At 38.8% G+C, this 17,535-nt stretch overlaps 1 protein-coding gene and 1 pseudogene across 4 annotated transcripts in view; one reads left to right on the top strand and one right to left on the bottom strand.

Moving 5' to 3' along the window:
* FUT10 (fucosyltransferase 10) overlaps nucleotides 1-17,535 on the top strand; it is a 97,043-nt gene that overhangs the window by 58,906 nt on the left and 20,602 nt on the right. For 3 of the 4 annotated variants that reach the window (XM_008054127.2, XM_008054128.1, XM_021710469.1), the window contains exon 3: nucleotides 5,628-6,463. In XM_008054127.2, the coding sequence (XP_008052318.1) occupies nucleotides 5,628-6,463 (836 nt within the window). Of the gene's footprint in view, nucleotides 1-5,627; nucleotides 6,464-6,584; nucleotides 6,629-17,535 lie in introns of those variants that run through there. The other variant, XM_008054129.2, reaches the window with a different exon arrangement.
* Nucleotides 12,994-13,387, bottom strand: LOC103256227 (annotated as a pseudogene).

Below are 17,535 nucleotides of genomic sequence, written 5' to 3'. Positions count from 1 at the left end.
ACATAAGAGAAATATCCATGCCCAGGAGTAGAATAGATATGTCTAACAGAACATGTGTGATTGAGATAGGGCTGCGTGATATGGCAGTGGTAAAGGGACAGGTAAAAGTACTCTGAAGAGAGATGGTGGAGAAGAGGGAGAAACACACGTCCAAAAGTTGATGTGAGAGCTGTCTGAGTCCAGTGACAAAGTTCCTTTCCCAGTTACCAGTGCCATTCTTTCAAATTTTTAGTTAACCCTCAGAAACTTGGAGAAAATAAATGACCGGATAGAGTTGTTTGGGTAAATCAAGAAAAGTCACGTGAAAAGGCTTTAAAAATAGCAGTGAACTATGCGAAGGCTTTGGTCTAAATTGTTTTTCCTTGAAACTTTTACTTCTATTTTTTTTGGTGAGTTCACTTTTTTTTTTTTCTTCCAGAGACTGTCTCACTCTGTCACCCAGGCTGGAGTGTAGTGGTATGATCATAGCTCACTGCAGCCTTAAACTCCTGGGCTCTTGTGATCCTTCTGTCTCAGCCTCCTGAGTACCTAGGGCTACAAGCCCACACTACCCTGCCCAACTGATTTTTCAAAAATTTCTTTTAGAGACAGGGTTCTTGCTATGTTGCCGAGGCTGGTCTTGATCTCCTGGCCTCAAGCAATCCTTCTGCCTCGGCCTCTCAGAGTCCTGGGATTGTAGGCATGAGCTACCGTGCCCAGCCTGGGTTCACATTTTATAGGACACACAGTTTTATGGTAGAGGTTCTTTTTTTAAACAGAGATTACTTTGGGACATTTTGCAGGAGCACACTCGATTTTCCAAGTTAAGGCATGCTATTTTCCCAAGCAGGCTGGGGCTTCTGCATCAGTAGTGTGTTAACACTGGCTAATATTTCTGTGGGTACACTTGGGGCTACCAGGAGTCAGTCATTCATTCGATGGAGTCAGCATTACAGCAGAGCCAGTGATCCCTCTAGTCCTTTCCTGTTAGCGTGTCTGACATTCTGGTCCCCACCTGGGGTTTTCAGCTTTAAATTAGCGATTTACGCTTCATTAGTAGAGTGGGGTTAATAATACATGTTGCCTTCTGTTTTCACCAGTTTGTATGGGAATCAAGAAAGAAGAGGTTGTGTCCCTGCAGAAGGAGGGGGACACATAAACGCACCTCATGAAGTATGTCGCTCTTCTGTTTCTCTGCTACTTCATGTCCATTTCCACAGTCAGCAATCTGCCATCCGGTGCCAGCATTCATTGTATTCCATTTGTATTCCAAGTTGCAATTCCCTTTATAGTACATATTAGTGCTTAAGATCTATTTGTCAGCTGTTGTGTAAAGGAACGAATAAATTTGTCAGTATTCAGTGAACACATAATGACCCAGAGGAATGCAAGTTTGAATCTGAAGCTGTTAAATGTGAGAGGCAGTAAAGATGGCTGTAGAAAACTAGTGAACCAATCGCATGCAGGTTAGTCACATTTTTACGGATTTACCATGCATTAATTGTTCATTGGTTTTCACTTCTTTGAAGACCTCAGTTCCAAATCTTGTTACAGTAGACATTGCGCTGGAGTTGGGGAATGCAAATAACTCAGTTTTTTTCTGAGCCATATTCAATGTCTTTTAGGAATTACTCAATATTGATACTCATACTCTAGACCATGATATTGTCAGTTAAGTCATTTAGGTCTGTCATGGTTCTAATTTCTTTTTTTTTTCTTTCTTTCTTTTTTTTGAGTCAGAATCTTATTCTGTCACCCAGGCTGAAATGCAGTGGCATGCACAGGCGATCCTTCTGCCTCAGCCTTCCAAGTAGCTAGAACTATAGGCACATGCTACCATGCCCAGCTGATTTTTTTTATTGTAGAGATGAGGTCTTGCCAAGTTGCCCAGGTTGGTCTCAAACCCCTGGGCTCAGTCATCAGGCATCAGGCAATCCTCTCTCCTCCACCTCCCCAAGTGTTGGGATTAGAGACATGAACCACTGTGCCCAGCTATGGTTCCAATTTCTACCCTTGAGTGTTTAACTTCTGAAGCTCTAGGCTTAGGAGAGAAGCTCACAGGGCAAAATGACTTTTTTTTTTTTTTTTTTTTGAGTTGGGGTCTTGTCGCCCAGTCTGGAGTGCAGTGGCACAATCACAACTCACCACAGCCTTGACCTCCCTGAGCTCAGGCGATTCTTCTGCCTCAGCCTCCCAATAGCTGAGTTTACAGGAGCATACCACCATGCACAGTTAATTTTTTGTAGAGACCGGGTCTTACTACATTGCCAAGACTGGTTGCACACTCCTAGGCGCAAGCAGTCCTCCCACCTCAGCCTCCCAAAGTGCTGGAATTGCAGGCGTGAACCAGCACACCACAGCAAAAGTGACATATTTTTCATCTTCCCCAGATAATTTTAGTTTGAAAGAACCTAACAGAACACCTATTTTAATGTGATTGTGCACATGCGTGTGTGTGTGTGTGTGTGTGTGTGTGTGTGTGTGTGTGTGTGTGTGTGTGTGTCTGGTTGTGTTTTGCATGTGTATCTCAGGGAATATACTAGGAAATGCTTTTGAATATAGCAAATATAGGAACTATTCCCAGAAAGTTAGGTCCACTTTCTTTTTAAACAGGAACCCCCCACTATTAAAGATAGCCCCCTCCCTGCCAACTAAACAGAATTCAGATGGATGTAGGAGAGCTTCACATTCTTACTTTTTAAGAAGTATGTTGTTAATTTTTATTTTAGAGATGATTCATTTAAGATAAAATAAATGATTTCAACTCATTAGACTGTGACTCTATCATAATTACCAAAATGCCCTTTGTGGGGTACATGTGAGGATTTGCTACATAAGTAGGTGGTATGCAGATGACTTTTGGGATTCTAGCAAGCCCTCTCTCTCCTGGTAGTGGGCATGGTACCCAACGGGTGGTTGTGTGCCCATTATCCCCCCTCCCTTCCCCCACTAGCAGTGCCAAGTGTTAGTTGTTCTGGCCTTTGTGCTTGCATGCCCAATGTTTAGGGCCTGCTAATGAGTGAGAACATGTGGTGTTTAGTTTTTTGTTTCTGTGATAGTTCACTTAGAATGATGGTCCCCAGCTGCATCCAAGTTGCTGCAAAGGGCATGATTTTGTTCTTCTTTATGGCTACGTAGAATTCCGTCATGTATATGTACCACGTTTTCCTTATTTAGTCTACTTTTGATGGACATATGAGTTAGTACAATGTTTTTGTTACTATGAATAGTGCTGCAATGAACATATGTGTCCAGGTGTCTTTTTGGTCTTATGTTCCTCTGGGTATATTCCAAGAAGAGGGGTTGCTGGATTGTATGGTAGCTCAATTTTTAGTTCTTTGAGAAAACGCCACACTGCTTTCCACAAAGTTTGAACTAGCTTACTTTCCCACCAATAGTGAGAAGTGGTTCTTTTTTCTCCGTAGCCTCACCAGGTATGGTGCTTCTTAATACATGAATATTTCTTGCTTAGATTCTGCAGGCGTTTTTGGCTACTATAGACTACATATGTGAAGGACCTCATCTTCTCTCTCCTTCATTCCAACATCAAGATTCTAATATCGGTGTGGCTGAAGGTAGAATGAACCTATAGGCCTGTATCTCCTAGTTGTCATGAGTGACAGGCTCATTAGACCTGGTGCAGGTTTCAAGTCTTAATCGTATACCAACACAACTTGAGCAGACCCACACAGTGGTCACAGGAGTCAAAACATGGCCATCTTTAGCTTCTCTTACACTCTACTGATGTAGACCAGCAGAGATGGAACTGGGCCCTATCTGTTCTCTGAATCATTGGAGTCAGGCCTTGTGGCTTTCTGCTTCCCTGCCCTGCTCTGGATCCTTACTGTGGTGTACCCATGCCCAGCCAGGTTAAGAATCACTGATGTGTCACCTTGCATAGTCATGGGTAGTAACTGGTGTTAGAGCCACTCACTTAAAACTTCTGTATCTGCTTAATTCTAGACTTTTGTTTAATTGCATTTCTTTAATTGCATTTTCTTTAGTCTATAATCTTACTGCCTCTGATTGCTATGACTGGACTCGGGTACTTTCTCTCCCAGGTAAATTGCTTTGATTCTCTGTCATGCCTTGGGTGGCAGCTTTATGTTCTCACTTAGCTGTAAGAGTTCCAGTTCCCATCATTGGTCACATTATCAACTCAGATCCTTTTTTGAGCACCAACTACTGTATTTCAGTGTGATAAATTGCCTTCCTTCTTACATTCTCTTTCATGTCCTCATGTGTCTCTATCTTAATGATGATTAGTCTTTGCCAAACATCCAGCTCTATTTGCTATTAAATTCCAGGTGTGTGGGTGAGGGCTGTCTTTGAAGTTGAAGGTCAGATATAGCAAATGCCAATAAACAAGTATATAGCTATTTTTACATGTTAGTAATTCATTGCTGATGATCAAAAATAAAAGCTTGTTATCAAGACCAAGGCACTTTCTTCAGCAATTTTTCTGTGCTCAGTACACATCCTCTGACACTCTCTTATCTAATCTTTGTTTAAAAGCCTTTCTTGATTAATTGATTTCTCATTGATGTACTGTTGGCACCAAAGAGTTTATATTTATTTGAGAGAATGTGCTCTGGCATTAAGCAATTAATTTTTTATGAGTTCTACCAGAGAATGTGGTGTCAGTATTTATTTGGAGTCTTTTTTTTTTTCTCCAATGAATGCTGAAAGATGTATTTTGCCCCCATTTTCTTACATGTATTTTTAAAAACTCAAAGCAGAGTCCATATAAGCATCAGTGTCAGAAACACTTCAGAAATTCTGTAGTGCCTATTGTGATATCGTCTTCACTTTTCTTTCTCAGTTATAGAAATAAGTTTTTCCTGATTGGGTCTCCACCCACGCAGTCAGGAAACAATTGCTTACCACATCCATCATTTCTGTCTGCACATTATCATGTTTCAAAGGTTTTCCAATTAATCCTGTGGAAGCTAGAATCACTCATAATTATAATCCTGTTATGCCTTCTTTATTTCTTGATGTGCTTGTTAATTCCTGTCCATCCTGCAGTGGTCTGTAACATAGTGCTATTATCAGCTCTTTTGTCTTTAAAAGCCTCCTGTCTGCCATTTTGACTAAGATTGATTAACTGCACTTTGTTGAAATCGATTATTTTGGATAAAAAAAATCTATCCTGTATATTTCTTCTGGCTACTTTTGCATGGTTTCACCTTTTTTTTTTTTTTAGCAATTAATCAAGCTGCTGACCTGATTGTTTTCATTTTTTTGTTTTTTGGTTCCTTTCTTGGTCTCCTTTCTTTTTAAATAACTGTTTATCTTTATCTCTTTATTTATCCTATCCTCTCATAGACAGCACCTCTGGGGAAAAGGCAATTGCAGGAGGCAGTGGAATAAATTCTCCTTTAGAGCCCAGACAGACATTACTCCCATTTCCTTTTTTATAAAATGAGAAAGATAGTCCCTCACCTTGGTGCCTCTCTTCCTGAGCAGTTTCGGGGGTGAAAGCCTCGTAATTGATTGCTGGGCCCTTTGCGGTAACACTGTAACTAGCGTATTTCTTCTTCATAGCCTCAGACGCCTCTGTTTTCTAATCTTACCAGGTGAACTCAGACTTAGATAGCAAGAATTTTTTTGGATATACTAATTAATGTTTTCTTTTTTTTTCCTAGGTACTGACTTTAACATAGATAGCTTACCTCTGCCTCGGCAAGCCCATCATGACTGGGCCCTTTTTCATGAAGAGTCCCCGAAAAACAATTACAAGCTCTTTCATAAGCCAGTCATCACCTTGTTCAACTACACTGCCACATTCAGCAGGCATTCCCACTTGCCACTGACTACCCAGTACTTGGAGGGCATAGAAGTCCTTAAGTCACTCCAGTACCTAGTTCCTTTACAGTCCAAAAACAACCTTAGAAAAAGACTTGCTCCACTGGTGTATGTACAGTCAGACTGTGACCCACCGTCGGATAGGGACAGCTATGTTCGCGAGCTGATGACTTACATTGAGGTCGACTCCTATGGCGAGTGTTTACGAAACAAAGATCTCCCTCAGCAGCTGAAAAATCCAGCCTCTATGGATGCCGATGGCTTTTATAGGATCATTGCACAGTATAAGTTTATGCTTGCTTTTGAGAATGCAGTTTGTGATGATTACATCACTGAGAAGTTCTGGAGACCACTGAAACTGGGAGTGGTCCCTGTATATTATGGATCTCCCAGCATCACAGACTGGCTTCCAAGTAACAAAAGCGCTATTCTTGTATCGGAATTTTCTCACCCCAGAGAATTGGCAAGTTACATCAGACGACTGGATTATGATGACAGCTTGTATGAGGCCTACGTGGAATGGAAGCTGAAGGGTGAGATCTCTAACCAGCGACTTCTGACAGCTCTTAGGGAACGGAAATGGGGAGTGCAAGACATCTACCAGGACAATTACATCGATGCGTTTGAGTGTATGGTGTGCACCAAGGTGTGGGATAATATCAGGCTCCAGGAAAAGGTAAGCAAGAGTCTGGCAAAGAGATGCTAGGCTGGCCGTCTTGATGGCCTCTTCCCTTCCGCGTGGCCACTATACTTCCTTTTGTTGCTGCTGTCTCATCACTGTTCTTCTTTCCTATCAGAGAGGCTGGGTCCTGTGAGAAAGTCAGCTATTTCAGTACTGTCTTTGGGGGCTGTCATGAAGTTTCTAAGCCCTGTCCTTCTTGAAGGCCTCCAGTTCTCCTTATTGTTTCTTCTGGATGACGCCCATGCTGCAGGTGCAGGGTAGTGACACAGGAAAGAAGGAAAGAGGAAAGAAGGCGCGAACATAAACAGATGAAGAGTTCTGCACATCATTCCCACAGTTAATCCTTTAACCTCTCCATCAGTGCTGTGGCAAAGGAATATGATGATTTCTGCCAGACTCTTAACTTATGCTCCACAGCCACAGTTTTGAAACTCATTTTCATTTCACAGCGACACCTAACCTCTTTCTCTGTCTCTCTTTTCTCTCTTTCTGATTTGTGTTCTTTCTTTTTCTGGAACACATTCATGAGTATTATTATATGGAGGAACTATTTCAATAATGATGAGGATAATCCTTAAACAAGCTATTAAAAGTTATTATGAAATTCTTAGCAATGTCTTTAAATTCCTGAATTGCTCTTGATGTTTGTTTGCTTTATTTATTTATAATGAGAATGTTCTCACTTCATGTGTAACTGAATATGTTAAAAGGAAATTTGTTGAGAGAAAGATTAGTTTTAACTTCTTGAAATTTTTTAAAGGTGAGGCGGCCCACATATACCACTTGCCTATGCCCTGTCATGCTCTTGCTTGACTCCCATATACACATAATGTTTTATATAAGTTCTCTGAAGGCAATTAATTTTTGTTGACTATTTAAATGTTTATTTTGGCTCTCTTATTAATTTCAAGTCAAACATAAACCTAAGCTGTGTGTGGAATTATTTTTAGGCATTGTATATATACTTACATGGGGATTTCATACATTAAATATGTATATGTTTAGATAAATTTAAGATACTTAAAATATTTTTTATAATTTGAACAATTATGAAAACCTAAATTATTTCATCTGGTTTTCTACAACATTTTAGCTCATAAGTCATTTATTTTATGTTGAATGTCTTGGTCAGCAACAGGAACAATTACTATTACATCATTCTTCTCAAAGGATACATCCTGATTTCTGATGACTTCCTTGATGATCTAATTTATAGGGCCACATTACAGCAAAAAATAAACACACACACACACACCCCTTCAAAACACACGAGAGAGTTGAAACCACATTAATTGACCATGCTATACCAATTATTTTTTCTAAAAATATGTCAAGACAGAAAACAGAATTTCTAAGGGTGATGATTTGCCTGAGCTAGCTTTCAAGCTCATTTCAAAGCTTGGAGGTTTTATTCACAGAAAACTGCAAGAACTATGCAAACTCTGACTATTCCTGTACCTCATAGAAGCCCCATTGGAATGATTATTTGGGACTGGAAGAGGAGATATGATGACATTGGTAAATAGCTTTTAAAAAGTTGTAGGAAATTATTCTGGCATTTCCAACAGAAACGGCTAACTGTGGCAGTTCAGAATGCCTGAAAGTGGTATAATTGAATGACCTTCTCTTGGACTCATTGAGGAAAATTAAAGTAGTCTTTTCTCCAGTGTGTCCTGATTCCTCCTAGAGAGGTGGTCAGTGAAGATGATTAGAAGGTTTTGCTTGCATTTCAATGAAGTAGTTCTAATTCCAAAATGCTAATGTGCTCATTATTGAAAAGCAGAACAAAACATTCTATGAAAGTAAATTAAAAGGTATTAGAGCAGTTTTCATTTGCATTTATTTTACAAAATTTATTATAGCTTATATATGTCACAACTTAAAGTAAGTTACTTAAATATAAGATTCTTCATTTTTTCTCTTTCAGCAAAAAGAAATCAGAAAAAAATAATTTGATTTTCTCTGATTGTTTTCATCTTGCAGTTGATAATAGTTTAAATTGTTGTGTTTGGATGTAGAAAATGCTGTTGGAATACCAAATGCATCTCCCATTTCCTAACTCTGCTTCTACTCTCTTTTCACTCCTACAAATATCTAGACCTAATGTGTTCGTCATCTATTGCTGTGTAAAAATATTACCACAAACTTAGTGGCTTAAAACAACATACATTTGTCATCTCAAAGTTTCTGTGGGTCAGAATTCATAGCTTAGCTGGGTCGTCCCCAAGGCTGCAATCAAGGTTTCAGTTAGGGCTCAATTCTCATCTGAAGGCTCAGTTGGGGAAAGGTTTGCTTCTAAACTTACATGCTTTTTGGCAGACTCAGTTTCTTGAAGTGATAGGACTGAGGGCTTTGGTGTCTTGCTGACAGGAAGCTGGAGGGTGCCCTCAGCTCCAAGAGGCGACCCACACTTCCTTGCCTTGTGGGCTTCCCCAACATGGCTGCTTACTTCCTCAAAGCCAGCAAGGAAGCCAGAGACTCCAGCAAGACTAGTACCACAACCTTTTATACATAATCACGTACACTGTCCACCTCTGCTGTATTCTGTTGCCCACACTCAAAGTGCTATAGACTGAATGTCTGTATCCCTGCAAAATTCAGATTTTGAAGCCTTATAACCCAATGTGATGGTATTAGAAGGTGGAGACTTTGAGAGATAATTAGGTTATGAGGGTGCTGCCCTTTAGAAGGAGAATAGTACCTTTATACAAGATACCCCAGAGAGATTTCTTACCTCTTTCTGTCATATGAGGACGCAGTGATGAGACGGCCATCTGTGAACTGGGAAGCAGGCCCTCACCAGACACTGAATCTGCTGGCACCTTGATCTGGGTCTCCCCATCCTGCAGAACTGTGAGAAATATTGTTTGTTGTGTAAGCCACCCGGTCTATGGTATTCTGTTATAGCAGCTGCGGAGACTAAAACACAAGGAGAGGGGATTACATAAGGGGGTTACAACCAGGAGTTGGAGATCCTGGGGGCTACCCTGAATCTATCTGCCACCCCTAGTGAATCTGAGTGGACTTATTCTCAATCTTGTGTGCTTTCATTAAGTAGGGGAAAGTCTTTCAGTATTGAAGAGGCTACCCCATGAGTTAACTTTAGTCAGTTTAAGAGTATTTATGGAGATATGATCCTATCCTCAAAGAAGCTGTAATAGGAGTGACAGCATATGATCACCAGAAATATAATCTCATGGAATTGGGATAAACCTTTTAAAAAGTAGCTTTATTGAGGTGTAATTGATATGCAATAAACTGCACATATTTAAAATATATAATTTGGCAATGACATGCATGCACTGTGAAACCATCACCATAGTCAAGATGACAAACATTTCTATCATCCCCCCAAAATTTCCTCATGTCCCTTTATAATCCATTCTTCCTCCATGCCCTTTCTATGCTTTGACAAAAAAGCCCAGGTAATTTTCTAGAATTTTATATAAGTAGAATAATGTAATATGCAATGTTATGGTCATGTTGACATTCATTCACATTGTAGTATTTATCAGTAGTCCATTTCTGAAGTACTGTATAAATATACCAAAATTTTCTTGTTTACTTACCTGTTGATAGATATTTGTGCTACTTCCAGTTTTGGGCTTTATAAATAAAGGTGTTATGAACATTTATATAAAACCAAAAGTACAAGTCTTCATATGGACATATGCTTTCAGTTCTCTTCTGTAAATACCTAGGGGTATAATGGCTAGGTTGTATGGTAGATGTATATTTAACATTTTGAGAATCTACCAAACTGTTTTCCAAAGTTGTTCATCTAAATTTTCACCAGCTTTGTATGAGACTGCCATTCATTGACACTTGATGTGATCAGTCTTAATTTCTGACATTCTAGTATATGTACAGTGGTCTCTTACTATGGTTTATTTCTGGAATGACAAATGATATTGAACATATTATTATCACTTATTTGCTATCAAGATCTTCTTTGATGAAATGTCTCTTCAAACCTATTACTGATTTTGAAAAACATTTATACTTCATCTTATTACTGAGTTGTAAGAATTCTTTTTCCAAATTTATTTTAGACTCAAAGGGTACATGTGCAGGTTTGTTACATATTGCATGATGGTAAGGTATGGGCTTCTATTGATCCTGTCATCCATGTTTTGAGCATAGTACCCAATGAATGGTTTTTCAGCACTTTCCCCTCACCCTTCCTCCCCACTATAGGAGTCCCCAGTGTCTCTTGTTCTCATCCTTATGCCCATGTGTATCCAGTGTTTAGCTCCCATTTATAATTGAGAACATGTGGTATTTGGTTTCTGTTTCTGTGTTAATTCAGTTAGAATGATGGTCTCCAGTTGCAACCATTGTTGTCACAAAGGACATAGTCTCATTCTTTTTTTTTTTCTTTTTCTTTTTATGACAGTGTAATATTCCGTAGTATATACATGCACACTTTCTTTATTCAGTCCACTACTGATGGGTAACTGGATTTCATATTTTCACTATCATGAATAGTGCTATGATAAACATACGAGTGACGGTGTCTTTTTAGTAGAATGATTTATGCTTCTTTGGGTATATACTCAGTAGTGAGATTGCTGGGTCAAGTAGTAATTCTGTTTTTGGTTATTTGAGAATAGGGACTGAACTAGCTTACATTCCCTTCAACAGTGTATGAGCATTCAATTTTCTCTGCAACCTTACCAACCTCTGTTTTTTGTTTTTGTTGTTGATGTTGTTGTTAATAATAGCAATTCTGACTGGGTGAGATGGTATCTCACCTGGTTTTTGATTTGCATTTCTCTGATGCTTAGTAAAAAGCATTTTTCTCATAAATTTGTTGACCACTTGTATGCCATCTTTAGATATGTGTCTGTTCATGCCCTTGGCCTGTTTTTTTTTTTAAATGGAGTTGTTTGTTTTTCTCTAGTTCATTCATACAAATTTCTTATAGATTTTGGATTTTAGCCCTTTGTCAGATAAATAGTTTGCGGATATGTTCTCCTGTTCTGTAGGTTTTCTACTTACTCTATTGATTGTTTCTTTTGCTATGTAGAAGCTCCTTAGTTTAATTAGATCCCACTTGTCAATTTTGGATTTTGCTGCATTTGCTTTTGATGACTTGGTCATGAATTCATTGCCTAGGCTGATATCCAGAACATGGTTTCCTGGACTTTCTTCTAGGTCTTTTATGGTTTGAGGTCTTACATTTAAGTTGTTAAGTCATCTTGAGTTAATTTTTGTATATGGTAAGAGGAAGGGGTTCAGCTTCATTCTTCTGCATATGGTTAATCAGTTTTCCCATGACCATTTATTGAATAAGGTGTCCTTTCCCCAATGTTTATTTTTGTCAACTTTGTCAAAGATCATTTGGTGATAGGTCAGCAGTTTTATTTTTGGATTCTCTATTCTATTCCATTGGTCTGTGCGTCTGTTTTTGTACCAGTACCATACTGTTTTGGTTACTGTAGCCTTGTAGTAAAGCTTGAAATTTGGCAATGTGGTGGCTCCTGATTTGTTCTTTTTGCTTAGGATTGCTTTGGCTATTTGGGCTCTTTTTTGCTTCCATATAAATTTATGTGTTATTTTTTCTAGATCTGCGAAAATGATGTCAGTAGTTTGACAGAAATTGTATTGAATCTGTATGTTGCTTTGGGCAATATAGACATTTTAACAATATTGAGTCTTTCAGTCCTTGAGCATGGAACGTTTTTCCATTTGTTTGTGTCGTCTTTGATATCTTTCGGCCGTGTTGTAGTTATTATAGAGAACTTTCGCTTTTTTGGTTAGATGTATTTTGAAGTATGTTTTTGTGAATGTGGCTACTGTAAGTGGGATTGTGTTCTCGATTTGGTTATCAGCTTCAATGTTGTTGGTGTGTGGAAATGCTATTGAGTGTTGATTTTGTTTTCCAAGACTTTATTGAAGTTGTTTATCAGTGTTAGGAGTCCTTTGGTGGAATCCTTAGGGTTCTCTGACTATAGAATCATCTCATCTCTGAAGAGGGATAGTTTAACTTTCTCTATTTGCATTTGGATACCTTTTATTTATTTCTCTTGGTTGATTGTTCTGGGTGATTTCAATACTATGTTAAATAGGAGTGGTGGCATTCTTTATATATATTTAATACACATCATTTGCCAATAATATAATTTACAAATATTTTCTTCCAGTTTGTGAATTGTCTTTTCATTTCCATAATGGTGTCTTTTGAAGTGTAAAGTTTTAAATTCAGTCTATCAATTTTTTCTTTTATAGTTAATTTTTTTTGTTTCCTATTTGAGGAATCTTTACCCTGAGGTCACTAATATTTGCTTCTGTTTTCTTCCAGAAATTTTATAGTTTTAACTTTTACATTTAGGTCTATGATCTACTTAGAGTTAGTTTTTGTAATATATTATGAGGTAAGAGTTGAGGTTTGTTTATTTGGATAGCCAATTATATCAACATAATTTGTTGGGAAGATGATACTTTCCTGTGATTGAATTACCTTGACCTCATTTTTTTAAAACAAGTTTATTAAACAAATTTTTAAAAGTATTATAAAATTTTTAACTTTCATCAACTTGAAAGTTGATGTTGCTATCAAATTTGGCATAGAACTGAACTTTCAAAACTGGTAATACCCATTGAATGGATTCCACTCTAGATTCTAAGGGATCAATTTCTTCTTGCAATTTTTTTTTTCTTTTTGTAACATTTCTTGCGTTTCTTCTTGAGAGTGCCTAATGAAAACATTGCCAATTTGATAAGGTATCATTAAGCAGTCTGCAAGCATGATATCATCACCAGCATCTTCTAAACTTTGGAGTTGTTTCTTTTTTACTTGTATTCTTCCTTCAGCTTTGTGATTCTACTTGTATTCTGAGCAAATGTGTTTATATTTTGTTGATCTTCGAAAGTAACATTGACATCTGCAGCCGCCTTCTTCAGAGTGGCTGCCATCTTGGGACTCGCCTTCTTTTTTAATCATCTGTTGTCTATATATGCTTGGATCATTTTTTGTATTTATCACTGTGTCTAATATTCATGCTAATATCACATTTTCACTTTTTTCAGTGCTATAGTTTTATAAAAAGTCTTGAATGAGGTAATGTCAGTCTTCCAACTTTGTTCTTTTTAAAAATTATTTTCTGGCTAGGCGCAGTGGCTCAGGCCTGTAATCCTAGCACTTTGGGAGGCCGAGGTGAGGGGATTGCTTGAGCCCACAGGTTTGAGAACAGCCTAGGTAACTTGGTGAGACCTCATCTCTACAATAAATCAAAAAATTAGCCGGGCGTGGTAGTGCGTGCCTGTAGTTCGGCTACTTGGAAGGCTGAGGCAGAAGGATCACTGGAGTCCAGCAAGTCAATGCTGGGGTGGCCGTGATCATGCTGCTGCACTCCAGCCTGGGTGATGGAATGAGACTCTGACTCAGAAAAAGGAAACTATTTTCTCCATTTTAGCTCTTTTCCTTTTCTATATAAATTTTAGATTCATTTTGTCAATTTCTACAAAAATGCTTGATGGGATTCTCATTGGGATTGTGTTGAATCTATATATTAATTTGGGGAGAATTGATGACAATATGGGGACATTTAATCCATGAGCATGATTTGTCTGTTCATTTATTTAGACCTTCCTTGATTTCTCTAAACAGCGTTTTGTAGTTTATGGTGTACATACTTTGTAACTTTTTGGTCAAATTGATCCCTAAGTAGTTAATATTCTGATACTACATTAAGTGGTATTTACTTTTTTCTGATTGTTTCTAGGTTTATAGAAAAAATTGATTTTGTATATTGACTTTGTATGCCTCAACTTTGTTAAACTCACTGGTTAGTTCTGTTACCTTTTTTGTAGATTTTTTGGGGGCTTTTTCTATACAAATAAGTATGTTACCTACAAATAGACAGTTTTACTTTCCCCCCCCCTCAATCTATTTGTCTTTTATTTCTTCCTTTTCTTCCCCTCTGACTGCACTGACAAGGACCTCTGTTACAATTTTAAGTACTATTGTTGGGACCATATGTCTTGTTCCCACTCGTAGGGTGAAATCACTTAGTCTTTCATTGTTAACTATGATAGCTGTAGGATTTTATTTGGTGCCCTTTACCAGGCTGTAGGAAGTTTTCTTTTATTCTTAATTTGATCACAGTTTTTATCATGAGTAGATGTTGAATTTGTCAAGTGATTTTTTTGTAACATCTATTTAAGTTATCATATGGTTTTTCTTTCTTAGTTTGTTAAATGGTGAATTATGGTAAAAGTGACCTTGCTTTCCCAGAATGAACATCACTTGGTCGTAACATATTATCCTTCTTATTTATTGTCATATTATTATTATGATTATGATTATTATTATTATTATTATTTGAGTTGGAGTCTTACTCTGTCGCCCATACTGGAGTGCAGTGGCCACTCCTGGCCACTGCAACCTCGACCTGCTGGGCTCTGGCAATCCTTCTGCCTCAGCCTTCCAAGTAGCTGGAACTACAGGCGCATGCTACCACGCCTGGCTAATTTTTTGATTTATTGTAGAGATGAGGTCTCGCCAAGTTGCCCAGGTGGGTCTTGAACCTGCGGGCTCAGGCAATCCACTCACCTCGGCCTCCCAAAGTGCAGGATTACAGGCTGAGCCACCGAGCTCGGCTCATATTTGAATTTTTAAAATTTTTGTTAAAAAATTTTGCATCTAAATTCATGAGATATACTGATCTATATTTTTATTATAATGTCTTTTTCTAGTTTTCATAAATGGCCGTGCTGGCCTTATAGAATATAGAATAAGTTGGGAAATGCTCACTCCTCTTAAAAGTTTGAATTGATATTATTTCTTCCTTAACTATTTTGTTGAATTTACTATTGAAGTTATCAGTACTTGGATTTTTTTTTTTTTTGAGTTTGTGTCTCACTCTGTCGCCCAGGCTGCAGTGCAGTGGCACGCTCACGGCCACCGCAGCCTCAACCTCCTGGGCTCAGGCATTCTTTCCACCTCAGTCTTCCAAGTAGCTGAAACTACAGGCGTGTGCTATGACATCTGGCTTTTTTTTTTTTTTAATTCTAGAGACGAGTTCTCACCAAATTGCCCAGGCTGGTCTCGATCCCCTGAGCACAAGCAATCCTCTTGCCTCGGCTTCCCAAAATGCTGGGATTACAATAGGCTTGAGCCACAGATTCTTTTTTTTGGTGAGAAGGTTTTAACTTTAAATCAAATTATTTTGACAACTAGAGGCTACTCATGTTATCTATTTCTTTTTGATATCTTTGGTAGATTGTTTCTTTCAAGGAACTTTTTAAACTTTTTTTTTTTTTTTTTTTTGAGTTGGAGTCTCATTCTGTCGCCTAGGCTGAAGTGCAGTGGGCATGCTCACAGCCACCCCAGCATCGACCTGCTGGGCTCCAGTGATCCTTCTGCCTCAGCCTTCCAAGGAGCCAGAACTATAGGTGTGCGCTACCCCGTCCAGCTAATTTTTTAAAAAAATTTATTTATTGTAGAGATTAGGTCTCACCAAGTTGCCCCGGCTGGTCTTGGACCTGCGAGCTCAGGCAATCCACTCGCTTTGGCCTCCCAAAGTGCTGGGATTACAGGCTGAGCCACCGAGCCCAACCAGAACTTTTTAAACTTGAAGTTATCAAACTGGTTGGCATGTTTTTGTTATTAATATTTCTTTATCCTTTTAATGTCTGTAATATTTGTATGTTACCTCTCTTGTTTCTGATATTATTTTGTGTTTTCTCTTTTTTTCATGATCAATCTGAATAGAGGCTTATTTATTTTATTGATCTGTTCAGGTAACTAGCTTTTAGGTTGGAACTTAAGTTATTGATTTTATACCTTTATGCTTTTCTAATATGCATGTTTAATGTTACACATTTCTCTCCTATCACTACCTTAGCTACTTCCTACAAATTTAGGTTGTGTTCATTTTTTTTTTTTTTTTTTTTTGAGTCTGAGTCTCACTCTGTCGCCCAGACCAGAGTGCAGTGGCCGCTCCCAGCCACCGCAGCCTCAACCTACTGGGCTCCGGCGATCCTTCCGCCTCAGCCTTCCGAGTAGCTGGAATTACAGGCATGCGCTACCACGCCCGGCTGATTTTTTGTTTGATTGTAGAGATGAGGTCTCGCTGCCCAGGCAGGTCTCGAACCCGCGGGCTCAGGCAATCCACTCACCTCAGCCTCCCAAAGGCGCGGAATTACAGGCTGAGCCACAGAGCCCGGCGGTTGTGTTCATTTTAATTCAGTTTAAAATATTTTAAAACTTTCATTGTGATTTCTTCTTAGTGTGTTTTTTAGATTTCATGTCCTTGAAGATTTTCCAAATACTTTTCTGATATTTTTATATTTTGTTGAGATGGGGTCTCACAATGTTGCCCAGGCTAGAGTACAGCAGCTATTTACTGGCATAATCATAGTACGCTGCAGCTTTGAACTCCTAGCCTTAAACAATTCTCCTGCCACAGGCTCCTAAGTAGCTAGGTCTGCAGGTACACACCACCACGCCTGGCTAATTTTAAAAGTTTTTCTAGAGATCGGGTTCTGTTATGTTGCCTAGGTTAGTCTTGAACTCCTGGCCTTAGGTGATCCTCCCTTTCAAACCTCGGGGACTACAGGTGTACACCACCGTGCCCAGCTCTGATACTGATTTTTTTTTTTTTTTTTTGGAGTCTCACTCTGTCACCAAGGCTGGAGTGCAGTGGCATGCTCACAGCAACTGCAGCCTTGACATGCTGGGCTCAAGTGGTCCTTCCACCTCAGCCTTCCAAGTAGCTGGAACTACAGGCATGCCCCACCACACCAGGCTAATTTTTGATTTTTTGTAGAGATGAGGTCTCGGCAAGTTTTCCAGGTTGGTCTCAAACCCCTGGACTCAGGCAATCCTCTTGCCTCCGCCTCCCAAAGTGCTGGGATTATAGGTGAGAACCACTGCACCCAGCCCTGATTTTTAATATAATTCCATTGTGTTATGAGTGCATACTTTTTTATGTGACTTGAATCATTTTCAATTTGAGACTTGTTTTATGGCTCAGAATATGGTGTGTCTTGGTAAATATTTTATGTGTACGTGGAAAGAATGTGTATTCTGCAGTTGTCAGGAAGAGTGTTCTAGAAAT

Source organism: Carlito syrichta, unplaced genomic scaffold (assembly GCF_000164805.1).
Source record: "Carlito syrichta isolate Samal-C Ts95f unplaced genomic scaffold, Tarsius_syrichta-2.0.1 Scaffold289110, whole genome shotgun sequence".
Lineage (NCBI taxonomy): Eukaryota > Metazoa > Chordata > Mammalia > Primates > Tarsiidae > Carlito > Carlito syrichta.
This window is presented reverse-complemented; position numbering and strand designations above follow the sequence as displayed.